At 35.3% G+C, this 27,732-nt stretch overlaps 1 protein-coding gene across 1 annotated transcript in view; it reads right to left on the reverse strand.

Moving 5' to 3' along the window:
* The window catches only part of Fchsd2 (FCH and double SH3 domains 2), a 251,959-nt gene that overhangs the window by 29,869 nt on the left and 194,358 nt on the right, over window positions 1-27,732 (reverse strand). Inside the window, exon 12 of the mRNA XM_077796870.1 lies at window positions 20,805-20,909. Coding sequence (XP_077652996.1) covers window positions 20,805-20,909 — 105 coding nt within the window. The remainder of the gene's footprint in view (window positions 1-20,804; window positions 20,910-27,732) is intronic.

A 27,732-nucleotide genomic window follows, 5' to 3' on the forward strand; every position in this document is an offset into this window, starting at 1 on the left:
ATATATAACAAATTAGAATAAATTAAAAAACAAAAAGATCATTCTGTTATTTAGCAAGTAATAAATTCAGCTTAATTGTTTCACATATTAGAATGGTGGTCTCTTTCTTTTAACTTTGAAGTTTCCAATGAGAGAATTCTTTTTTTTAAATTTTATGTATGTATGTATGTATGTGGTAGTGAGGATCAAACCCAGTGACTCATACATGCTAGGCAAGTGCTCTACCACTGAGCCACAACCCCAGCCCCCCAATGAGAGAATTCTGATGACCCTCTCTTGGTGGCTCTCTGTTCGACTCTCACAGATTCCACTCATAATACTATTTTAGTCGACCTCTTCTTGAGAAGTTGGTATCAAAAACAACCTGATCTCTGATTTGTTCAAGTGGGGTTTTATGGCTGAATTAATGTTGTTATCTTAAGAGATTTTAAAGCATATAATTTTTTTTAAATGGAGGCAAAATTCACCATCTTAACTATTTTAAAGTTCAAAATTGAATGGTTTTGGGTATCATATAGATTGTTATATAAAGTAACTAGAGTTTTGGCTTAAAGGCACATCACTTGGTAAATATTCTTGAAAAATTAGCTTTTTTGATCGCTCATCAAAAAATAAATTTAATATGTAATTAAAAGACAGAAAAAAAAGAATATTTACCTTTCTTTTGTCTTCCCTCCCTCCCTTTTTTGGTAATGCTTTATGGACATATAATTCATATACCATAAATTCACTCATTTAAAGACTATAATTCAATGGTTTATAGTACATTCATAGTGCACGCAATCATTTCTGTCAATTTTAGAACATTTTAATCATCCCTGAAATCAGCTCAGTATGATTGAGCTATTACTCATTCCCTGCTGCCCTGAGCAGCCACTAGTCTGCTTTCTGCCTGTATAGATTTGCCTCTTCTGGATATTTAATATAAATTAAATCATAAAATATGTGGATTTTTTTTGTGATTAGCTTCTTTCACTTAGCATGTTTTTAAAATTTTTTTTTTTTTAGTTATACATGGACACAGTATCTTTATTTTGTTTATTTTTATGTGGTGCTGAGGATCGAACCCAGGGTCTCACATGTGCGAGGCGAGTGCTCTACCGCTGAGCCACAACCCCAGCCCATCACTTAGCATGTTTTTAAGATTAATCTTTGTTGTAACATGTATCAGTACTTCCATCTTTTTAATGGCCAAATAATATTCTGTATTTGTCAACTAATGGACACTTGGGTTGTTTCTATTTTTTGACTATTATAATGTAGTTATAACATTCAGGGCTGGGGATGTGGCTCAAGCGGTAGCGCGCTCCCCTGGCATGCGTGCGGCCCGGGTTCGATCCTCAGCACCACATACCAACAAAGATGTTGTGTCCGCAGAGAACTAAAAAATAAATATTAAAAAATTCTCTCTCTCCCCCCTCTCTCACTCTCTCTTTTAAAAAAAAACATTCATATACAACTTTTTCTGTGTACATGTTTTCATTTCTCTAGGGTGTATAGATAGGAGTACATTGCTGGGTCATAAAGCAACAACCTCACTTGCAGAATCACTGTTGATCCCACCAGCAGCATATGGTTTCTCCATATCATGGCAAACAACTATTAATGCCTTTTTGATTCCAGTCATTCTAGTAGGTGTGAAACTCATGGCTTTGTTTGCATTTCCTTGATGACTAATGGTGTTAAGCATCTTTTTAAGTGCTTATTAGCCATCTGTACATCACTGGAGAATTATCTATTCAGAGTCTTTGCCCATTTTAAAATTGGGCTGATTGTCTTGTTATTTTTGTCTTTTTATGATGAGTTTTCATGTATTCGAGAAACAAGTCCCTTATCAAGTACATGATTTGCAACATTTTTTCCCATTCTGAGATGTTGTTCACCTTTTTGACTGCATCCTTTATTTTTATTTTTCTGGATTGAACCCAGGAGTACTTAACTATTGAGCCACATCCATAGCTCTCCTTTTTTTTAGACAGGGTCTCACTAAGTTGCTGAGGGCCTCCATGAGATGCTGGGATTACAGGCGTGTTGCTACTACACTTGGCTTGGTATCCTTTAAAGTATGAAAGTTTTTAATTCTGACGAAGTTCAATTTATGTAGTTTTCCCCCCACATTTTTTGCTTGGGCTTTTGGTATCAAATATAAGAAACTAATCCAAGGTCATGAAGACTTACTCCATGGTTTCTTTTCAGAGTTTCATAATTTTACCTGTTACATTTAGATTACTTTGGAATTAATTTTTGATCTGATGTTAATTGTTAAAATAATTAATTGGTAGGCCATGAGACTAAGGTGGCTCCAGTGTCCTGGATTCCTATGTAAATAAATAGGAACCCAACTCAGTGTAAAGGGTAAAATGAAAAAAGCTTCACCAGTCAAAAACTGCCAACTACCTTCTAACAGGAAAGGATCTAAATAAGGCTACTGCTCCACATTAACCAATCAAATATTTTCTTTGTTTTGCTTTCTGGTTCATCCTACAAATCCTCCAAGCACATGCTTAATCCCAGTGGCTCGGGAGGCGAGACACGAGGATCACTGTTCAAAGCTAACCTCAACAGCAAGGCTCTAAGTAACTCAGTGAGACCCTTTCTCTAATACAAAAAAGGGCTGGAGATATGGCTCAGTGGTTGAGTGTCCCTGAGTTAAACCCTCAGTATCCCATCCCCCAAATCATCAGTGTACCTATATGAGAGAAGATCATAAGACACCATTTCAGGAGGGGTCCTATCACATGCCAGTAAGAATGAATGCTGCATAGAGAGGCCAAGAAGAATCTGGACAGGCCTTGCTTGGTTTCCCCACTCAGTCTATTAGCACTAGATCATACTCCTTTGTCCAATAAATTTCTACGTGGTTGTCCATACTTCAATCATGTCTATGTGATGAAGTCTCCATAAAATGAGAAGGTTTGGAGAGCTTATGGACAGTTGCATGCATGGAGGCTTGCAGGAAGGTGAACAAAAGCTCATTTTCATGTTGGGATGGTGGTGTACAACTCCATGGGAATGGAAGCTTCTGGACTTAGGATTCTTCTAGATCTTGCCCTATATATGTCTTCATCTAGCTGTTTATTCATAGCCTTTAATATACCCATTATAATTGGTAAATGTGTTTCTCTGAGTTCTGTGAATGGCTCTAGCCAATTAATTTGGCCTAAAGCAAGGGGGTTGTGGGAATCCCAACTTTTAGGCAGTTGGCAGAAGTTCTGGAAACCTGGGCTTGTGATTTGTGTCTAAAGTGGGGGCAATCTGGGGCCCTGTGGGATCTGATGCCATTTCCAGGTTGATAATGTCAGAGCCGAACTAAATCACTGCCAACTGAATGCTTGCTGGCTGGTGGGAAAAAAAATTCCTGTATATTTTGGGATCATGAAAGTGATCTGTGTTGTGAGCATAGAGCAGGGGGAATTAGTTTGGTTTGTCTCCTCAAAATCCTCAAGAGATTCCAATTGTTTATTTATTTATATATTTGGTACCAGGGATTGAGCTTAGGGGCACTCAACCACTGAGCTACATCCCCAGTCCTATTTTGCATTTATTTAAAGACAGGGTCTCACTGAGTTGATTGGCACCTTGCTTTTGCTCAGTCTCCCCAGCCATTGGGATTACAGGCGTGTGCCACCACACCCAGCTCCAATTGCTTATATTTTAAACAATTGCTTATAAACAGAATTTTCCAGTGTTTTCAAATCAATTTTGATGATATGCAAACTGATTAAAAGCTTTGGAATATACCTTTCTGTAAATTTTATGGTATTCCAGATAATACTTAACCAAATCATTTTTAGAACCTTTAAAGCCTTTAAAATAATGTTCTAGATCTTTTTGGACACATAATCTTATGGTATTAACACAGTCAAGTACCTTGATTTTAATACAAAATTTAAGTACAACCAAGTGTTATTAAACCACAGTTCAGTTTATGAAATTTTTGACAGTTTTATATTTATATCTAATTTTTACTTAGTTCTTTTGCTTTGAAATATAATTTCTCTAAGGACAAAGACTATGGTCTACTGCAATCTTGCTATTTAGGATAGTGCCTTGTAGGAGGGAATCAGTAATGGTAGGTAGTAGTATTTGCCACTTTATATTTGCTATCTTAAAAAACTACTCCAAACACCTTTTATTATATATACTAGGAATTATATGATCATATTTTTTCATTTAATTCTTAGATTAATTCTGAGGTGGGTACATTAAACTCCATTTAACAGATGAGAAAAATGATTTAACTGTGATCATACTGATTTTGGTAATTTTTTTTTTTACCAATGGTTCCTTTTTTTTTTTAAATTTTATTTTTTTATTGGTTGTTCACAACATTACAAAGCTATTGACATATCATATTTCATACATTAGATTGAAGTGGGTTATGAACTCCCAATTTTACCCCAAATGCAGATTGCAGAATCACATCGGTTACACATCCACAATTTTACATAATGCCCAATTAGTAATTGTTGTATTCTGCTACCTTTCCTATCCCTTACTATCCCCCCTCCCCTCCCCTCCCATCTTCTCTCTCTACCCCATCTACTGTAATTCATTTCTCTCCTTGTTTATTTTCCCATTCCCCTCACAACCTCTTATATGTAATTTTGTATAGCAATGAGGGTCTCCCTTCATTTCCATGCAATTTCCCTTTTCTCTCCCTTTCCCTCCCATCTCATGTCTCTGTTAATGTTAATCTTTTCTTCCTGCTCTTCCTCCCTGCTCTGTTCATAGTTGCTCTCATTATATCAAAGAAGACATTTGGTATTTGTTTTTTAGGGATTGACTAGCTTCACTAAGCATAATCTGCTCTAGTGCCATCCATTTCCCTGCAAATGCTATGATTTTGTCATTTTTTATTGCTGCATAGTACTCCATTGTGTATAGATGCCACATTTTTTTTTATCCATTCATCTATTGAAGGGCATCTGGGTTGGTTCCACAGTCTAGCTATTGTGAATTGTGCTGCTATGAACATCGATGTGGCAGCATCCCTGTAGCATGCTCTTTTAAGGTCTTCAGGGAATAGTCCGAGAAGGGCAATAGCAGGGTCAAATGGTGGTTCCATTCCCAGCTTTCCCAGGAATCTCCAAACTGCTTTTCAAATTGGCCGCACCAATTTGCAGTCCCACCAGCAATGTACAAGAGTACCCTTTTCTCCACATCCTCGCCAGCACTTGTTGTTGTTTGACTTCATAGTGGCTGCCAATCTTACTGAGTGAGATGGTATCTTAGGGTGGTTTTGATTTGCATTTCTCTGACTGCTAGAGATGGGGAGCATTTTTTCATGTACTTGTTGATTGGTTGTATATCCTCCTCTGAGAATTGTCTGTTCAGGTCCTTGGCCCATTTGTTGATTGGGTTATTTGTTATCTTATTGTCTAATTTTTTGAGTTCTTTGTATACTCTGGATATTAGGGCTCTATCTGAAGTGTGAGGAGTAAAAATTTGTTCCCAGGATGTAGGCTCCCTACTTACCTCTCTTATTGTTTCTCTTGCTGAGAAAAAACTTTTTAGTTTGAGTAAGTCCCATTTGTTGATTCTTGTTATTAACTCTTGTGCTATGGGTGTCCTAGTAAGGAATTTGGAGCCTGACCCCACAATATGTAGATCGGAGCCAACTTTTTCTTCTATCAGACGCAGAGTCTCTGATTTGATATCAAGCTCCTTGATCCATTTTGAGTTAACTTTTGTGCATGGTGAAAGAAAAGGATTCAGTTTCATTTTGTTGCATATGGATTTCCAATTTCCCAGCACCATTTGTTGAAGATGCTATTCTTCCTCCATTGCATGCTTTTAGCCCCTTTATCAAATATAAGATAGTTGTAACTTTGTGGATTAGTCTCTGTGTCCTCTATTCTATACCATTGGTCCACCCGCCTGTTTTGGTACCAGTACCATGCTGTTTTTGTCACTATTGCTCTGTAATGTAGTTTGAAATCTGGTATCGCTATACCGCCTGATTCACACTTCCTGCTTAGAATTGCTTTTGCTATTCTGGGTCTTTTATTTTTCCATATGAATTTCATGATTGCTTTATCTATTTCTACAAGAAATGCCGTTGGGATTTTGATTGGCATTGCATTAAACCTATAGAGAACTTTTGGTAATATCGCCATTTTGATAATGTTAGTTCTGCCTATCCATGAACAGGGTATATTTTTCCATCTTCTAAGATCTACTTCTACTTCTCTCTTTAGGGACACTGTAAAAGCTATCTATGCTAAGCCTCAGGCTAGCATCATTCTGAATGGACAAAAGTTAAAGGCATTCCCTCTAAAATCTGGAACAAGACAGGGATGCCCTCTATCACCACTTCTATTCAATATAGTTCTCGAAACACTGGCCAGAGCAATTAGACAGACGAAAGAAATTAAAGGCATAAAAATAGGAAAAGAAGAACTTAAATTCTCACTATTTGCATATGACATGATTCTATAACTAGAAGACCCAAAAGGGTCTACAAAGAAACTACTAGAACTAATAAATGAATTCAGCAAAGTGGCAGGATATAAAATCAACACACATAAATCAAAGGCATTTCTGTATATCAAAACTTCTGAAACGGAAATGAGGAAAAACACTCCATTCACAATATCCTCAAAAAAATTAAAATACTTGGGAATCAACCTAACAAAAGAGGTGAAAGATTTATACAATGAAAACTACAGAACCCTAAAGAGAGAAGTAGAAGAAGACCAATGGTTCCTAATGAATCATGCCTTCTTGTCCAAGTGGTCTCCTCCCATACTGATTCTGGGCTTGTCCTTGTGATTTGGTTTGGCCAAATCCATTTGCTAAAAGCAGAAGCTCACTGATAAGGGCCATTCAACTTTGTTAGGGAGGCCAATTTTACCTATGTGAGGATGAAAGAACACACAGGAAAGATCCAGCCCTCCAGGCAACTCTATGGCTGAATGTAGTGCTTAAGTAATATCAGGAAAAAACAGTAAAAGAAATGCAGTTAACATCCAGCATAGTAAAAGGCAATAAAACACTGCTGCTTTTGCTATAAAGTTAGGGATGGTTTTTAAAGGCAACAACAAATTATTGTTTGAATAATTTAATTTTGGTATGTTTGGGTATTTTCCAGGTATCATTCTGTTACTGATTTTTAATTTAGTTCTGATGGGTCACAGAACTTACTTTGAATCTTTTTTTTCTTTTTTGTAGTTGTAGAAGGACAGAATGCCCAGAGTCAGTGTGGGAGGAGACTGCTTAGATAAGGCGACATGTTTCATTAGGAACCATTGGTAAAACAATTTACCAAAATCATACCAAAATCAGTATGATCTCAGTTAAATCATCTTTCTCATCTGTGAGATGGAGTTAAATGTGTCCACCCCCAGAATTGTTCTATGGATTAAATAAAAAATATTTATGGTTATTTTATGTGGTGCTAAGGATTGAACCCAGTGCCTCACACACAGCCCTGTATGTGAATCTTTATAAACTTAGTGAGACTGATTAACAATCCAGTATATGATGCAGCTAAATGGTACATGTGTATTTTAAAAGACATACATTCTACTCTTGTGCATCAGAATAGTCTGTGAATGCCAATTAGGTAAAGTCGTATAGTATCGTATAGGATGAAGTCTTTCCATAGTCTTACTGATTTTCCATCTCCTTGTTCTATTATTTGCTGAAAAGGGGTTATTAACTTTCCTAACTGTAGATTTGTCTTTTTCTTCTTTTAGTTCTGTCAGGATTTGATTCATGCATTTTGTAGTTATATTGTTAGTTACACAAATATCCAAGATTATTGTATCTTGATGAACTGACCCTTTAATCATTATGAATCATCTTTTTCTTGGCCTGAAATCCATTTTGTCTGACATTAATATACTCATTACTGGTTTCTAATGATCAGTGTTTGTTTGCCTGCAGTAAGCAATAGCTAAAATTTCTGCTTAATTTTTTCTTTCTTTCTTTCCTTTTTTTTTTTTTTTGCCTTTCAGCCAGTTATTTCCTAGCAAGCTCCTTAGAGTATGTTTCACATAAGGACTCAGGTTTTGGCCAAGGATTGGATGGTAATTTACATGCAAATTTTAGGGCTGCCTGATGTCCATCCTCAAGTCATTAAGAACAAGGATCTCTGCTTGTGCTCTAGTGTGCTGCCCTTCACAGTTTAAGAGCTGCTTAATGCAAATGTCACCAGTACAGGCCCATTCTTTGAAATGGCGATTCCTCTTTGGTTTTAACATGCTTTGGGTCATTTTCCAGCTCTATCAAATGATTTTTGTTTTAATCCCAGATTAATAACTGTTATACAAAACAGTCAGCCTTTTATAAGCTAATCCCTCTACTATAGTTTAAATCTAAAATGCTCCCTAAAGGCCCATGTGTTATAGGTTTAGTTCCCAGCCTGGTATGTTTGGGAGGTGGTGGAAACTTGTAGGACCCAGTGGGAGGTCTTCTAGTCACAGGGGGTATGCCTTTGAAGGGGGTAATGGGACCCTACCCCTTTTTCTTGCTGTCTTGTTTGTGGCTTGGTTATGAGGTAAGCAGCTTTGCTCCATCATGTGTTCCCCATCATGACGTGTTTCCTCACCACAGGCCCAAAGGCAGTGGGATGGGACAAATGAACTAAAACCTCAAAACTAGGAGCAGAAATAAAGCTTTTCTCTTTACCTTTATCTAGGCCCCCACCCCACCCCACTAGTGCTGGGAATCAAACCCTGGGCCTCAGAAATGCTAAGTGAGTGATCTGTCATTGAATTACAATGCCAGCCCCCAACCTTTTCTCTTTACAAGGAGATTATCTCTGGTATTTGTTACAGTAACAGAAAACTGTCTAATATACTCCCATTACAAAAAGCAAAAACTGGGGGCTGTGGCTGTGGCTTAATGGTAGAGCACTCACCTAGTGTGGGGGTGAGGCACTGGGTTAGATCCTCAGCACCACATATAAATAAGTAAAGCAAAGGTATTGTGTCCAACTACAACTAAAAAATACTTTTAAAAAGGCAGAAACTGCTATCGAGATATATTCTACATTCAAAAAGAGTTGCAAAGCAGTCTAAAAATTTTGTTCAGTTGTAGTTCTGATACTGCTTAATATGTATAAAAGGATAAAGCAGTTTCATAAAAAGAAAGAAAGGGGCTGGGGCTGTAGCTCAGTGGAAGACACCTGCTTCACATGTGCGAAGCACTGGGTTCAATCCTCAGCACCACACAAAAATAAATAAAGATATTTGAAAAAAGGAGAGGAAAAAAAGAACTGAGATTTTCAATGTAAACGCGAAAAAAAAATTCAAAAAAATTTAATAAAATCCCTCTAACTTTAAATTTTAATTGGATATATAAAAATTAACTCATGATCATAAAACAATAATAAATGCATAGCACTAAATCTAAGAAAGAGGGGCTGGGATTGTGGCTCAACGGCATGGGCGGGATCCGGGTTCAATCCTCAGCACCACATAAAAATAAAGGCATTGTGTTGTGTCCATCTACATCTAAAAAATAAATATTAAAAAAATAAATCTAAGAAAGAACAAAAAATAAATGATGCTCACAGTAATAAGCCCAGACCTTCATAGCCCAGACATTAGTGTCTAAATTTCATTCTCTATTAAAAGAAATCTGAGGGCTGGGATTATGGCTTAGTAGTGGAGTGCTTGCAGAGCACGTTGGAGGTGCTGGGTTCGATCCTCAGCACCACATAGAAATGAATGAATGAGATGGAGGTGTGAACAATTACTAATAGGGCATTATGTAAAATTGTGGATGTGTAACCGATGTGATTCTGCAATCTGCATTTGGGGTAAAATTGGGAGTTCATAACCCACTTCAATCTAATGTATGAAATATGATATGTCAAGAGCTTTGTAATGTTGTGAACAACCAATAAAAAAAAAAAGAGAGATGGAGGTGTTGTGTCCAATTACAACTGAAGAAAAGAAAATGAAAAATAAATGAAAGAAAGGAAACAAACAAACAAACAAATCTGATCTCCTTGGAGCTAATTCTAAGTCTGGGCAGGGAAAATATAAGGTGAGCCTATGAAAGCTTGTTGTGCTTAAAAGAAAGTATTCAAACTATTGGGGGTAACATCAAAGGGACACAGAAGACAGTCTGAATGGACTCCAACTTTAGATAATACGGGGCCAAATTTAGATAATATGGGATTTAGAAAATGACAACTGAATTAATCTAACAAAAAATGAACAAAAATTCATAAGCTGAAAATATATAGGGTAAGACTCCATGAAGAGACACAAGGATAACTACCAGGAAAAGAACACCTATAGCTGGGCGTGGTGGTACATACCAATAATCTCAGTCACTGGGGAGGCTGAGACAGCCAGCCTCAGTAACAGCAAGGTGTTAAGCAACTAGTGAGGCCCTGTGTCTAAATAAAATACAAAATAGGACTGGGGATATGGCTCAGTGGTTGAGTGCAACTGAGTTCAATCCCCCATACCAAACCAAACCATCCAACCAACCAACCAACCAAATAAACAAACAAAAATACCTATAATAGGGGCTGGGGCTATAGCTCAGTGGCAGAATGCTTGCCTAGCATGTATGAGGCACTGGGTTTGATCCTTAGCACCACATAAAAATAAATAAATAAAATAAAAATAATTGAAAAAAAAAAGAACATCTACAATTGAAGTAAGAACTAAAAATTCTTAGAGCTTGAAAAAGGCTCAGAGATGTAGCAGTTCTGTCTAGACTGAATTAAGGCACCTTGTTTGATACTGGCATTGGTTTAGGACTAAACTAGCTCTATTGGAAAGGTGACTCAAGACCAGCCTAAATACAGCCTCCAAACAAGCCTCAAAGGGCAACTCTGATCTGCTGGTAACTGGTCAAGCAGTCAAAACAAATTCAATAGTTAGCAGGAGAAAAGTGAATCTGGACACTTAATAACCAAGCATTCACAATTTCTAGCATTCTGTAAAAAATTCTGGGCATTTGAAAAGCAGAAAAATGTAAGAGCTATAGCCAAGAAAAAAATCCTTTAAAATTTAAGAAAGGAATAATACAAATCTTACACAAACTCCTTTAGAAAATAGGAGTTGTGAAAATTTACTAATTGATTTTATAAGAGCAGCACATTTTTTTGGGGGGGGAAAACCAAAAATAAAAACCTATTATAGGCCAGTATTTGTCACGAATACAGATACAAAAATTCTTTTTTTTTTTTTTTTTTGGTAGTGAGGATTGAACCCAGGGGCACTCAAACACTGAGCCACATCCCCAGCCCATTTTTGTATTTTTAAATTTAGAGACAGGGTCTCACTGAGTTGCTTAGGGCCTTGCCAAGTGGTTGAGGCTGGCTTTGAACTTGTGATCCTCCAGTTTCAGACTCCCAAGCCACCAGGATTATAGGCATGCACTTGGCTAGATACAAAAATTTTTAGCAAATATTTGTCAACTGGATACATAAGTAGATAAAATGGATAACACATCATGATCAAAGGGATTTATTTTAGAAATTTAAGGCAAGTTTTACATAAGAAAATGAGTTGATATAATTGGCTGTTCAAAGAGAATAAAAGAGAAAATGAAATTTATCTCTTAAGTAGATGTTAAAAAAAAAAGATTTGGCAAAATTCAACTTTTGTATTCATGCCAAAAGGAAGAAAAAAAAATATACCCAAAACCCAAACCAAAACCTTCTCCTTAATTTGATTAAAGACACTCAGCAAAAAATCTAGAACTAATGTTACATCTAATGATGAAATTCTAGATGCTTCTCCTATCGTCAGGAAAAAGGCAAAGATGTTGGCACTTCCCATTCCTATTCAATATCCTACTAGAAGGTCAACCCAGTATATCAAGGCAAGAAAAATAAAAGGCAAATATGTTGAATATGAAAAAACAAAATTATTATTGGTAGATAACACAATCATGAAGAGAGATTACCCTAAGCAATCTACTAAAAAGAACTAATAAGTAAATTAGGCAAGGTCAAAGAATACCAGGTCAGTAAATATAAAGTATCAATTTTATTATGACATACTAACAACCACCAATTATGAAAAATTTTCTGCAATCTGTATTTGGGGTAAAATTGGGAGTTCATAACCAACTTGATTCTAATGTATGAAATATGATATGTCAAGAGCTTTGTAATGTTTTGAACAACCAATAAAAAAAATAAAATATAAAAAAAGAGAAAAAAATTTAAAAGAACAATTTATAACAGCATCAAAACCATAGACTTGGGGATTAAATCTGACAAAACATGCCTGAAACCTTTACATTAGAAACTATAAAATATTATGAAAGAAAATAAAGACTTCTTAAACAAATGGAGATTTCTTCATTAATTGAAATCCTCAATATTATTGAGGGGTCAATTTTCATCAAATTGATTTATTCAGTACAATTCCAATCAAAATCCCAGCCATCTTTTTTTTTTTTTTTTTTGTAGAAACTGATAAGCTGATATGAGAATAGTCCAAACAATTTGAGGACTTATAGTAACTGATCCCAGGACTTATTATTCTAAAGTCATTAAGACTGGACACTGTATAAGGATAGACATATAGATCAATGGAACTGAACACAATCAAAGGAAGATTCACACATACATAGTCAGTTGTATTCAGTAGAGTTGCAAAAGTAATGAGGCAAACTGCTGGGAAAACTGCATCTCTATGTTGAAAAGAAAAACCATGACTGTTAACTCAAACTGGACCTCAACAACTGAAATAATTCTTAGGATCATAAACCAAACAGAACACTAAAACTACAACACTTTTTAGAAAACATAAGAGAATATATCACAACTTTAGTGTGGGCCAAAAATGTCTTAAGATTTAACCATAAGAAAATACTGATAAATCAGATCTCACCTAAATTAAAAATTTACAATATAGAAAATGAAAAGCAAGCCAAAATCTGACAAAAACATTCACAATACATATATTTGAAAAATGATTAGTACATAGAATTAAGACTGACCCAAATTTTAAAAATGGGTAAAATACTAAAAAGGATATATGTTTGGCCAAAAAATTGTAAGACTCAGCATCTTAGCAATAAAATGCAAATCAGAACCACAATGAAATATATCGTATATCCACTCAAATGGCCAAATATAAAAAAACCAATGATACTAAATGCTGGTGAAGGAACTGGAACTCCCATATCTTTTTTCTTTAATATTTATTTATTTATTTTTAGGTGTAGACGGACACAACACAATGCCTTTATTTTTATGTGGTGCTGAGGATTGAACCCGGGTCCCCATGCTAGGTGAGTGCTCTACCTCTGAGCCACAATCCCAGCCCCTGGAACTCCCATATCTTGGGAGTGTAATATGGTACAGTCACTTTGGAATACACGTTGGCAGTTTCTTATAAACACACACTTACAATATGATTTAGCAATTCCACTTTTAGAGAAATCAAAACATGTCCAGGGCTGATGATGTGGCTCAAGCGGTAGCGCGCTCGCCTGGCATGCGTGTGGCCCGGGTTCGATCATCAGCACCACATACAAAGATGTTGTGTCCACCGAAAACTGAAAAATAAATATTAAAAATCTCTCCCTCTCTCTCTCTCTAAAAAAATAAAATATATAAAAAAACATGTCCAATCTTGTATATTACTTGTATACTCTTATAAATAAAGAATAAAAATCTGGAAATAACCCAAATATATATGTACAGGTAAATTGGTAAGCAAATATATGTATCGAAAGGGAGAGACTGGATACAAGAGTACATACTCTTTTTCATTTAAAGAAAATACAGAATAAGTAAAGTTAATCCATACGATAGAAAACACTTCCGTTGTTACCTGGTCACAAGAGAACTTTCTGAGATGACAGAAATATTTTATATTTTGATTGTGGTGTGTGATTTAGGCTATATATTTGTCAAAGTTCATTGAATTATACATTTAATATGGTTATATTTTACTGTATATATAGTATATTTTGATAAAGTTGATTTTAAAAAACCCATCAGGTCAGAACAATACTCAAGAGAGAAAATACCTATTCACCCCACCAGAGATAATGAATACTTCGACAAACACAATGGGGTAAAAAAGAACCTTTACAGTAGAAAGACCCAGTAGCACCACCTTAATTAAGTGACCACTCATATCATTAACTGCAGACAACTTGATTCTATATGATTCCTGATGTTATGGAAAACATGGCATCACCACTAAAGCATTCCAGCCTAAAATCTAACCTGCCTCTAACTAGGCTGGTAGACCTAACTTCCACCTTACAGAACAGAAATAATGTGTCAGTCTAATAAACATATAAAGCCAATATTGCAAAACATAATATAGATGTTAAATATAGATGTCAGTAAGTCCATGTTTATTATTCTCTTTTCTGTATGCTTGAAAATTTTTGCAACAAAAAATAAAAAATTAAAAAAATGATTAGTTGCCTGGTGTGGTGGCACACGCCTATAATCCCAGCATCTTGGGTGGCTGATCTCTAAATAAAATATAAAATAGGGCTGGGGATGTGGCCTATTTTAGTAGGCATTAGTGGTCGAATGTCCAATTCCCCATACCAAAAAAAAAAAAAAAAAAAAGTGATTAGTCAAGAGGTCTGCTAACATTACGAGTAAGTGAAACTGCACAATAACAGGCTCTAACATAATGTAAGTTTGGACACAATGTGATTGGAAATTGTTTTTATAGTAGGTTCAAACTTGTCATTTCATTATCCTTGTAATAATGAGGTCTTACCTTTTTACATAACTGGATTTTTTTTTTATAATATTACATCAAGTGTCTTAACTATTTTTGAGTCACTGAAGGACAAGAGTAGCACAGTAATTTTAAATTACTCATGTATGATAACACTCTATGAGATGACAATTTAAGATAAAACAGGGCTGGGCATAGTGGCACACACCTGTAATCCCAGCAACTCAGGAGACTGAGGGAAGAGGATTGTGAGTTTGAGGCCAATTGCAGCAACTTAGCAAGACCCTATCTCAACATAAAAATAAAAAGGCTGGGAGCATGGCTCAGTGGTAGTGTGCCCCTGGGTTCAATATCTCAATCCCTAGTACCAGGTGTGGGGGGAACTTGTATCTATAAAAGTGTGCTTATATAAAGAATAATTTGATATTTTTCTTTTGTTAATTCACTGATACTATATAACTGAACTCTGGATTTTTTTTGGTACTGGGGATTGAACTCAAAGGCACTTAACCACTGAGCTACATCCCCAGCCCTATTTTGTATTTTTATCTAGAGACAGGATCTCACTGAGTTGCTTAGTGCCTAGCTTTTGCTGAGGTTGGCTTTGAACTCATGATCCTCCTGCCTTCGCCTCCAAAGTTATTGGGATTACAGGTGTGCATCACTGTGCCTGGCTGGACTTTGGTTTTCAAATACACATTTAATTCAGATCATAGAGTCTAGTGAACATCTTGGACAAAGGATAATGTAGTCTATAGTTCCTCTTACAGATCTTACACCAAAGGAGGTTACTAAAAATGTCCTATTTTTGATTCCTCACATTAGTTTTCTCCTTCTTGTGTTAATCATTTCATTGTTCAAAAAAACAGAACTCGACCAACCCAGAAAAAAGGTATAATGTAAACTAAAACACATTCTGAAACAATATGTCATGAACAGACTAGACTACTATTTAAAACTTTTGATTTCTTGACAAGCTACTTTAAAGAACACACATACCTTTATTTTTATTTAAATTTATCCATCTATCTATTTATTTCTTCTTTATTTTTAAAAATATTTTTAGTTGTAGATGGACAGAATAGCTTTATTTATTTATATATGTGGTGGTGAGAATCAAACCCAGTGCCTCACATGTGCTAGGCAAGTGCTCTACCACTGAGCCACAACCCCAGCCCTCATCTTCTCTTTATTTATTTATTTATCTTTTGTGGGGGTACTAGGGTTGAACTCAGGAGCACTCAACCACTGAGCCACATCCCCAGTCCTATTTTGTATTTTATTTAGACACAGGGTCTCACTAAGTTTCTTAGTGCCTCACCATTGCTGAGGTTGGCTTTGAACTCGCGATCCTCCCGTCTCAGCCTTAAGATTGGCTGGGATTACAGGTATGTGCCACTGCGCCTGGCTCACCTTCTTTTTTATTGTAGTAAAGTGTATGTAACATAAATTTTCCATGCTAACTAACCATTTGAAGTGTATTGTTCAGTGGCATTAAGTACATTCATACTGATGTGCAGCCATTACCACTATCTTCCAGCTCTTTTTCATTTTGCAAAACGGAAACCCTATACATTAAACAATAATTTCTTGGGAGTCTGAGGTAGGAGGACTGTGAGTTCAAAGCCAGCCTCAGCAACTTAGAGAGGCCCTAAAGCAACTCAGTAAGATGCTGTCTCTTAAAAAAAAAAAAAAAAAATATATATATATATATATATATATATATATATATATATATATATATATATATATGAGAGCTGGGGATATGGCTCAGTGGCTGAGCACTCCTGGGTTCAATCCCCAGTACTAAAGAAAACAAAAAACAACAATTTGCCATTCTCCCTCTCCCAGCCCTTGGTAACCTCCATTCTACTTTTTGTCTATGAATCTGATTACTTTAGGTGCCTCATCCAGGTGAAATCACACAGTATTTGTCTTTCTGCAACCCTGATCTCTTCTGGTTCTTATTTGCATGGAATATCTTCTTCCACCCATTTATTTCAATCTGTCTGTGTCTTTGGATCTAAAGCTGAGTCTCCTATAGAAAACAAATTTCTGCCAATTTCTAAATTTTGACTGGACAATTTAATACATTTACACTTAAAGTAATTATTGATAAGGAAAGACTTACTTCTGTCTTCCTGTTTGTTTTATATATGCTTTATAGCTTTTTAGTCCCTACTTCCTCCTGTATTATTGTCTTTTGTGTTTAGTTGATTTTTCAGTGTCATGTTTTAGTTCCCTTCTCATTTCTTTTTGTATATTCTATAGCCATTTTCATTGTAGTAACATGGGAATTACATTTAACATCATTATGTTGTAAGACTCTAAGCTATTACTTTTAAAATAGTTATGTAAAAAATAACATAAATGATGAATGTGTGTGTGTATATGACAAAAGGCATTTCAAAAAATTTGAATTCCTAAATACCATATTAAGAACATTATTATTAGCTGGGCATGGTGGTGCATGCCTATAATACCAGTGGCTTGGGAGGCCGAGGCAGGAGGATCGAAGCAAGTTTAAGGTCAGACTCAGCAACTCAGTGAGGCCCTAACCATCTGTTTCAAAATAAAAAATTAAAAAGGGCTGGGGATGTGGCTTAGTGGTTAAGTGCCACTAGGTTTAATCTCTGGTATCAAAAAATAAAAATAAAATTTAAAAAATTAACGTTTCATTTAAACAGTTGTCTTATTTCAAATTCCTGAATTAGAGGCTGAAAACATGATATAGCTCGTACAAATACTCCTGTGACAATCCAAAGTTCATAACAGTAAAACAAGAGTTTGTCCGTCACTATTGGTATTATTTTTTGAGGTTGTTTTGTTTTTTGGTATCTGGGACTGAACCCAGAGAACTTAACTGAGTCACATCCTAAGCCCTTTTTATTTTATTTTATTTTGAGACAGGGTTTCGCTAAGTTGTTTAGGACTTCATTAAGTTGCTGAGGCTGGCTTTGAACTTGTGATCCTCTTGCTTCAGCTTCCTGAGTCACTGGGATTACAGGTGTGTGCCACCATGCCCAGTGAGTATAGTATTTTCATCAGTATCTGGTACATAGCTGATGCAGTTGTTGAATTAATCAGTTAGTAAATCTGCCCCAAATTAACCAGACAAGAATTAAAGATCTCTAGTCTTTGGAAAAGCATTTTTTATATTTTGCATTTCTTCTAGTTGGAAGTTTCTTTAACCTATTACAAAAGACCACAAATGACTTTAATTCTAATTAGCAACACTGAATGGAGACATAATATAGAAAAGACTGGATAAAGCAGATTACTCAATAAGGCTCTTGTTAGCAGGAATTTAAAACCAAACATGAAAGCTATAATGCAATTTTAACCACCTTTCTCTCTCTTGTAACAGGTACTTATAATTAGGTAAAAAGCTATTGAGTAACTATGCAATTCAGAAAAACCAATGCAAAAGATATACAGGCAGAGAAAAGAAAAAGGGTATGTACAGAAACAATTAATGTCAATCTCTCTTGTTTTCTAGTCTATCAAAAAATTTCATTATGACAATCTTGTAAGCATTGCCCCAATACACATGCCCTCCTATTTGCCAGCTAATTTTAGCTGGGAATTTTTTTTTTAATTCTCTAATATGAGGAAACTGAGAGATCATTTTAAGATAATAGAATTAATTACATTTTACAGACACTCAAAACTGAGATAATCTGACATTATAATTTTAGCATATTCCATATTTTGGAACAAAAATGATCTTTGAGAATGCAGACTTAAATGTATTAGGAGAGATGAGATATTCTGTTGTGGGAATTTCACTTTATATTTTTAGTTTTAAGCTAACAGTGTAGTTTAGCATACTCATACTCATGGAAATAAAAGGTCAACTGGCCTTTATTTAGACTGACAGCTATTAGTACTACTACTATAAAAGATGTGGTAGTAGAGGCACTAGTGGAGTTAAGGTACTAGATAGTGGGCTGGGGATGTGGCTCAAGCGGTAGCGCGCTTGCCTGGCATGCATGCGGCCCGGGTTCGATCCTCAGCACCACATACAAACAACGATGTTGTGTCCATCAAAAACTGAAAAATAAATATTAAAATTCTCTCTCCTCTCTCTCTCTCTCTTAAAAAAAAAAAAGATACTAGATAGTGATACCATGGATGGAGTCTGGAAATGGAAAATATAAGTACAACCCCCTCAGAAAACTTCTGAGACTTGTCCTAAGGTAATCACTTCTGTTCCACTAAGGCGGTAATACTGGCTTCATCCAGAGTGAAGAGAAACAAAACAATAGAATAATAATCTCTTCTACCACAAGCCAGTGTTTCCCAAACCAAGCTAGGGCCCACCAGCAGTACTTGGCCAGCACCAGAGGGTAGTGGTTTAACCGTGACTCTGAATTCAGAGAGGAAAATGGCTGCTCACTGCACACCCTGCCCTTCTCACTATGGAGGCTGTGGGTCAGACTATGCCAGGAATGAAGCAGAAGAGAGGTTACCGGAGCTTCTTTAGACCACGAAGATGGCAAACCCATTCTGGTTCAAATCACTTCCATGGGGCTCTGTCAAAACGACGCTCATATACCCTGTGTTTGCCTCTGTTGCCTCACCCTTACCCTACAACCACTGAAGCACTTTTTCAAAACCTCTAGAGCAATAAAGGGGTGTTTGAAAATCACTAGTTTAGATTACCTTCAACCAATGCCAGAATTCCTTGTACAGAGTCCCTGACAGATGCTTGCCCAGAATCCTGAGCCCTTACAGTGTTGCATTATGTACTTATTCTGCCACTCAGAAGATCTGACTCTTAGAAAATATTTCCCAACATCAAACTGAAACCTGCCTCCTTCCTACCTTCATATTTTGGTTCAAGTTCTGTTTCTTGAGGTTGCAAGCCACAGATCTATGTTATTCCCTTTTCCCTGACTAATTAAATTAAATACTATTCACTGGCCAACACCATCCTAAGTCCTACCTCTGCTCTGACAACCCCTCCCCCAGTGCTCCCCGTGTCCTCCACTTCCTGAAGCATACTTGTATGGCCACTCTTTGGCACTTGTGCTTCACAGTCTTGGTTATCTTTGGCATTCTTTAGGCTTTCCTAATAAGAACATAATCTCTTGAGGCTTGTAAATTCTTGGTCTTTTTTTTTTTTTTTTAATGTTTACCTCCATATCCCTTCATCATGCTGTAGCAGAGTAGATGAATACACATGTGTGTCCTCTGTGAACTGGCCCTAACCACAATAGTTTACTTACTTTCTATCACATTTCCTTACAAAAATCTGTTATTCTAATCACTTTCAACTGCCAAACTCTACCCTGTGCCTACCCCCTTTTGCTAATACTTTCTTGTTCTCTCATTTTGACCTCTCCTCCTCTAGGGCAAGTAGTATTAGCCTGGGGTTGATGAACTCTGATGCTGTACACAACATATACATTTATTTTTTGTGGGAGAGGTTCCATAGTTTTTATGCAACTTTCAAAAGATCTCATGACTCAAAAAAAAATATTACTTTTATAATGCCCTATCGCTTCTCAACCAAATCTCTATTACTGAAGACCCAGTTCATTCCCCTGGATTCAGAAACCACCCATATAAGGGAGATTTTTTTTTTTTTTTAATATTTATTTCTTTTTAGTTTTCGGCAGACACAACATCTTTATTTGTATGTGGTGCTGAGGATCGAATCCGGGCTGCACGCATGCCAGGCAAGCGCGCTACCTCTTGAGCCACATCCCCAGCCCATAAGGGAGATTTTTTAGGTTCTAAATATATACATATATAATTTTATATAAATATATTACTATGTATAATTATATAATATATATAAATTATATAAATGTTATTATATATGCTATAATATATAAATTATCATTTTATATATAAACATAAATATCTCTACCATTAACTTGATTATCATTTTACTTTGTGAAACTTTAATATCTTTATTGTGACTTAATTCTTTTGTTATGTGATTTTCACGATTATGAACTCTTCACAGCAGGTTCAAAGTCTGCTATATGTATACTTTCTACAAAGCAGGCACTCAATAATACTACTGTGGACATAAATTAAGATGGTGATTCCCCTTCAACTTAATAAGTGTAGGAACTCAGCTTCAAAGGTGTACATCACAGCTGTGACACTGACTGGAGTTGGGCAAAATGCCATAGTTAGCTGCCCCCTTACCTCTGCTTTACGAATATTTTCTCTAGCTTCATCTATTTTCTGTTCCAGTTCTGCTCGGCTTTGTTCTGATACGGCAACTCCATGGCATTCAAGTTCATTTAGAACCTAAAGAGAAAACAGGTACAGAAAATAAAAATAATCCTCCTTCTCATCTTTGTTCCTTGAGTGATTATTTGAAAGATTTTAGTAACTAAAACCATGATCCCTTTTTTTTAACAAATTATTATCCTTTCTTTAACTTGTAATTTTGTTTCATTCATTTATTTAATTTAAAAAATCTGGATTATAGACTCTGTAAGTTGCAAAACTAGTACACACTCCCTTCATCCAACTTCCCTCAGTGGTAAAAATTTATATAACTTTACATTAGTAGTTTCCCTTTATCCTCAGGAGATTCTTTCCAAGACCCTCAATGGATGCTAAAAATGCTGGTAATACTGAATTCTAAAATTACTATGTATTTTTCTATAAGCCCTGCAACAATGCTTCTCGGTGGAAGAATTAATCTGTTTTATGTCATGGTGCCATCTTTGCATCGCTAGTCTTGTATTCTGTTGTTATTAAGTAAAATAAAAGGTTAAACAAAACACTCTGATATTATAACAGTGGATTTGATAATCTAACTGGCTACTCAGTAAGTAACAGGTGGATAGGGTACGTAGTGTAAAAATTATGGTTAAAGTGTTTTGGGTCTTGGGTGGGAAAGAATGAGACTTCCATATGTTATTCAGAATGGTGTGCAATTTAAAACATCTAAAATGTTTATTTCTGAACTTTTACATTTAGCATTTCTGGGCTGTGGTTGACTTCAGGTAACTGAAACCATGGATAGTGAACTGCAGATAAGTAGAGCTACTGCAATAGAATATAGAAATTGACATTGGCTCAATCTACAGATCTTACTTGGATTGTACAAGTTTTGACATGCATACCTTTAGTTTTTAAAATACTGTTACAAAACAATTAATGCAAAATTAATGCAAAATGGCAAAAGTTTTTTATTACACTGTATAATCTATTATGGGGTAAAACTGTCATACCATCAATTAATTTTTATTTTTTCCAAACCACTTTTGAGCATTTCTATATATATAAAACAAACAGAAAATTTTGTTTAAAAAAATAAAATTAGATATACTATCTTCTCAATGTTTCTAAGAAAGCTTTTCATGTCTGTATAAATAGACTGACCTCATTCTCTTTAATTAATCTATAGATCCAAGAATTTAACTGTACCATGTTTCATTTATTCTTACTCTATTTGCCTTTTGAATTTTCAAATTTCTCAACATTATACGTGGTTCTGTACAAATGTACAATGACTTTTTGTACAAGTCAATGACTTTTTGAACACATATAGGAATATTTAAGATAAAAATATAAAAGCAGAAATTGAACATTTTAATTTTAATAGACATTACCAGATTATCTACACAAAGTTGTACCTACTCTTCCTTGTATCTTACCCACACTGAATTTTGCCAATCTTTAAAATTATGCCAACGAATTTTTTAAAAAATGATCTCACTGTTGAGTTAGTTCTTCCAAAAAAAAAAAAATCAATAAAATTGAGAAAACTTTAGCCATGCTAACCAAGAGAAAAAGGGAAAAAACTCAAATTTCTTAAATTCATGATGAAAAAGGATATATCACCACAGACACCACTGAAATACAGAAGATGATCAGAAACTATTTTAAAAACTTATACTCCAATTAAACAGAAAATCTTGAAGACATCAAAAAATTTCTAGAGAAATATGACCTACCCAAATTGAATCAGGAAGACATACAAAATTTAAACAGGTAAATTTCAAGCGATGAAACTGAAGATGCCATGAAAAGCCTACCAACAAAGAAAAGCCCAGGACTTGAAGGATTCTCAGCTGAGTTCTACCAGACCTTCCTTCAAAGAAGAACACGAATTCACTTCAAACTATTCTATAAAATAGAAAAGGAGGGAATCCTTCTAAAATCAACCTATGACCAGACAAAGATACACCAAGGAAAGAAAACTTCAGGCCAATATCCCTGATCAACATAGATGCAAAAATTCTTAGTAAAATACTGGCAAATCACATAGAAACTTATTTAAAAGAGTGCACCATGATCAAGTGGGTTTCATCCCAGGAACACTGGCTCAACATCCAGAAATCCATAAATGTAATTCACCATATTTTCAGGTCTCTAATTAATGGAGAATCATTTTATATGTTGCTAGCAATTTGTACTTCTATTTCAATTCACTTTTTAATCCTTTTATTATTATTAAAATATATTTCTTTCTAGATATTTACTCCTTTTTTTTCTATTATTTGTTATAAACATTTCCTTCTACTCTATCTCCTTTCCTTTTTTTAATGCTCTTTTGTTTTGCAGAAATTTTTAATTTTTATGTGGTCACATTTTATCAGTCTTTTCCTTTATAGCTCCTGAGTTTTGTTTTGTTTAAAAAGGTATATGGCTGGGCGCAGTGATGAATGCCTGTAGTCCCAGCAGCTCTGGAGGCTGAGTCTGGCAGATCGCAAGTTCAAAGCCAGCCTCAGCAATGGCAAGGAGCTAAGCAACTCAGTGAGACCCTGTCTCTAAATAAAATTTAAAAAAAAGGTGTGGGGCTAGGGATGTGGCTCAGTAGTTGAGTACCCCTGAGTTCAACCCCTGGTACCCCCCCACCCCAAAAAAGGGTATCTGTAATATACCAAAAATATGGGGCTGAGGTTGTGGCTCAGTGGTACAGGGTTTGCCTAGCATGTGTGAGGGACTGAGTTCAATTCTCAGCACCACATATAAATGAATAAAATAAAGGCCCACTGATAACTAAAAAAATTATATATATATATATATATACATACACACACACACACACACACACTCTAGGTTCTTCTAGTTTTTTAATAGTCATGTTTAGCGCTTAGCACTTAGCTCTTTAGTTTTCTAAAATTTATTTTGTATATAGTGGAAGAAAGAAATCTAATGGTGTATTTTTCCCTAAACATACACAATTGCTAAATCCATTTACTAAAGGATTTACTAACTCTTTTCCCCAAAGATTTGAAATGCCATTAACTTTTTTTTTTTTTTTTGGTAGTGTATGGAATTGAACCCAGGGCTTCATGCATGCTAAGTACATACATGTTCTATCACTCAGCCATACCCCCAGGCTAACATGTTTTCTATTATAAAAGAATTCAAATATACTCGAAAGTTTTAGAGCATCTATTACGATAAATCCCATATATTAATCACTGAGATTCAAAAAAATGTTAAAATTTGCTTTACCTATCCTTTTTGTTCTTTGCTACAGCATTTGAAGAAAAAAAATCGATATTAAGTCATTTTATTCCTACATGTTATAATAAATGTCTCTAAATGTGAATTGTTTTATACAACCATAATACCATTATCAGACCTAATAATAATTTCTTGGCAGCTTTTAATTCACTGTTCATCATTATATTTCCCTCCTACCTGAAAAATGGCATCTTGATTGACATTTCAAATCTTTGGGGAAAAGAGTTAGTAAATCCTTTAGTAAATGGATTTAGCAATTGTGTATGCCAAAAATGGTATGTTGATAAGACCATTATTCTAAATTATCATATGTTCTTTAATAGATTTGCTATTTTTTTTATTAGACCACAGTTAATTTCTGTGGTCATTATTTTATGATTTAGTATGTGGTAAGTCTCATTCTTGTGTGTTTATAAAAAGAATTCCAGGTAAATTTTAGAGCCAGAATGTCAAGCTTCTCCAAATATATTTTCTAAGTTTCATTAAAATTTTATACTCCTTTACCTTATCAGTATTTTACTGCTGTGATGAATAACTTTTTTTCCACTGTATTTGCAATTTATTATTTCTGATTAATGAGAAAACTGAAGTTTTCCTTTTTCCCTTCAGTTTTGAAGACTGAACCCAGGCCTCACTCATGCTAGGCAAATGATCTACCACTGAGCCAGATTCCTAACCTCAGAGAATTAATGATTTCTAAAAATATATTCTTGTATTTGTTCACTTTACTAAACCATCATTGACAATTGGGTCTTGGTATTTTGGGTACACATATTATTGATAAATAATGATGGATGTGCCTTTTCCTAATATTTAAATCTCTTAACTGGTTTTCTTTAATTAATACATTGACTAATCCTATATGACACTGAAAAGTAGTGGTGATGATAGATGTTGTTTTCTTGTTTTATCACTGTAATAAGCAGCATGACTTTGAAGATGTAAATACCCTGGTGTCTGAAACTGTGGGTATTTATGATGTAATGTGCAGAAGTATTAGAGTTAGGAACCTTAAAATAATGAGATCATCCTTGATTACCTAAGTGAGTCCAATATAATCATGTGATATCTTTCAAGCAAAGAATTTTCTCTGGCTAGAGTAAGATAAGAGATGGGTAGAAAGGAAATTAGAGATTCTAAGCAGAAGGATTCAGTGTGCCATTGCTGATTCTGAGATGTGGAAGCACAAGTGCAAGGAGCAGGAAGAGTAGCTTCTAGGGGCTAAAGACAGCCTCTAGCTAATAGCTGGGAAGGAGACAGGGAACTCAATCTTGTCTTCTTCTTTTTAGTTGTAGATGGACACAGTACCTTTATTTTATTTATTTTTATGTGGTGCTAAGGATCAAACCCAGTATCTCACATGTGCAAGGCATGTTATTATATATATATTTATCATTTTTACAAGTTTGTTTTACCTTTGTCTAAAATCAACAGACCATATATGCATGGGCCTACTTTTAGACTCTTCATTTTGTTCCATTCATCTGTAAGTATATCCTCATACCAATGCTAAAACATCTTGATTAGTATAGTTTTACGTCTTGAAACCAGGTGGAGAAAGCCCTCCAATCTAATCCTTCTTTTTCAAAATTGTTTTGGCTATCTTAGATGATTTGCATTTTCACATATCTTTGAGAATTAGCTTGTTAATTAAAAAAAATGCTGGGTATTTAACCTGTATTACATTGAATATATGGAGAAAACTGGTATTTAAAAAATAGTCTTCATATACTGGGTGTAGTGGCGCAAGCCTATAATCCTAGCAGCTTGGGAGGCTGAGGCAGGAGGATCTCAAGTTCAAAGTCAGCCTCTGCAAAAGTGAGGTGCTAAGCAACTCAGTTGAGATCCTGCCTCTAAATAAAATACGAAACAGGGCTGAGGATGTGGCTCAGTGGCAGAGTGACCCTGAGTTCAATCCCTAGTACCCATCCCTCCAAAATAAATAAAAATAGATTTCATATGTAGTTAAAGTCTATATATGTGTCTTTATGCCAGAACTGCACTAGCTCAATCTCTGTAGTTTTATAAGCTTTGAAATCACGAAGTAGGAGTTCTCTAATCTTATTATTTTTCATGACTATTTTGGCTATTTGGGGTCTCTTGAGATCTCATATGAATTTTAGAATGGCTTTGTCTTTTCATGTAAATAACACTGTTCAGATTTTGAAGGGAACTACATTGAATTTGAAGAACATTTTGGTATTAAGTGCCAGTTAACAATATCTGCAGCTATCTGGGAGGTTGAGGCAGGAGTATCATAAGTTCAAAGCCAGCCTCAGCTGTCTCGAAATAAAGAAAAAGGGCTGTGGATGTGTCTCAGAGGCAAAGTGCCTTAAAGAAAATAAAACAAACACATCAAAAGAAGGCCCCATAAAACAAACCCCAAACAATATCTGCCTTCAGTTCCATGAATACTGGATATGTTCCCAATGGGATTTTTATAGGAATTACATGGAATCTGGACATCATTCTGGGAGTTACTGTCATCTTATCAATAACTTCACTTAATGAACATGAACTGTCTTTCCATTTACTTATGCCCTCTTTAATCTAACATCAATGTTTTTGTAGTTCCCAGTGTACAAATCTTTTACCTTCTTGATATTTTCTTTTTGGTGTTACTAGAAATGAAATTGCTTTCTTAATTTCCTTTTTTTGTTGTTGCTGTGGTACTGGAGATGTATTAATTTCCTTTTTGCAGTGCTCATTGTTAGTATTTAGAAATGCAACTGATTTTTTTGTTTTTATTTTGCATCCTGCAACTTTGCTATAACTGCTCTAGAACTCCTATGTTGAGTAAACATGGTGAAAGTGAACATTCTTATCTTGTTCTTGATCTTGAAGGAAACATTTTTTATTTTTCATCATAGACAATCAATTACCACCACCCCCCCATCCCAATATCTCATACTAGGATGGAACCTGGGGACTACTACTACAGAGCTACATCCTCAACCTTTTTTTTTTTTTTTTTGTTAAATGGTCTCAATAAGTTGTCCAGGCAGGTCTTGAACTTGTGATTGCCTCCTCCCCAGCCTCCTGAGTAGTTGGGATTATAGGTGTATATAACCACACCTGACAACTGTTAAACATTCTTTGTATTTTAAAGCTGACTATGAAGCACTGTGGTGTGATTTTCTTTGTGTTTTACCTTCCTCAAGTTTACTGAGCTTTAGCTCTTGGTTTATAATTTTTATTAATTGTGGACAGATTTTAGCAAAAAAAAAAAAGGCTTTGGGGGATAAGAAGTGAGTGTATTTTGCATGTCAGAGGTATGTGAAGTTTTAACCATAACTTTTAACCATAAGGTATACTGTGGCAGACTATGTTTTTCAAAAAGTTGTTACTACATTTCTCATTCTGCATGTTTTTCCAACTTTGTTACTTCTCCACCAAGAAATAGAGTGTATGTCCTATCTCATTGAACTATGGACAGGCCTTTGTGATTGTCTCAATAAAATATGATTCAACAATCCCAATAATGTTTCTGAGGCTAGGTCAGAAGAATACACAGGTTTTATTTTTTCACTCTTGGAACTTACATCTTTGGGGCTTTGTGCTACCATGTAAGCAGTATAGCCAACCTGAAGCCACCTTGTTGGAGAGATCATGTGGAGAGATCACACAGAGACAGAAGTGT

The sequence above is a fragment of the Urocitellus parryii genome, chromosome 4 (genome assembly GCF_045843805.1).
Source record: "Urocitellus parryii isolate mUroPar1 chromosome 4, mUroPar1.hap1, whole genome shotgun sequence".
Classification (NCBI taxonomy): Eukaryota; Metazoa; Chordata; class Mammalia; order Rodentia; family Sciuridae; genus Urocitellus; species Urocitellus parryii.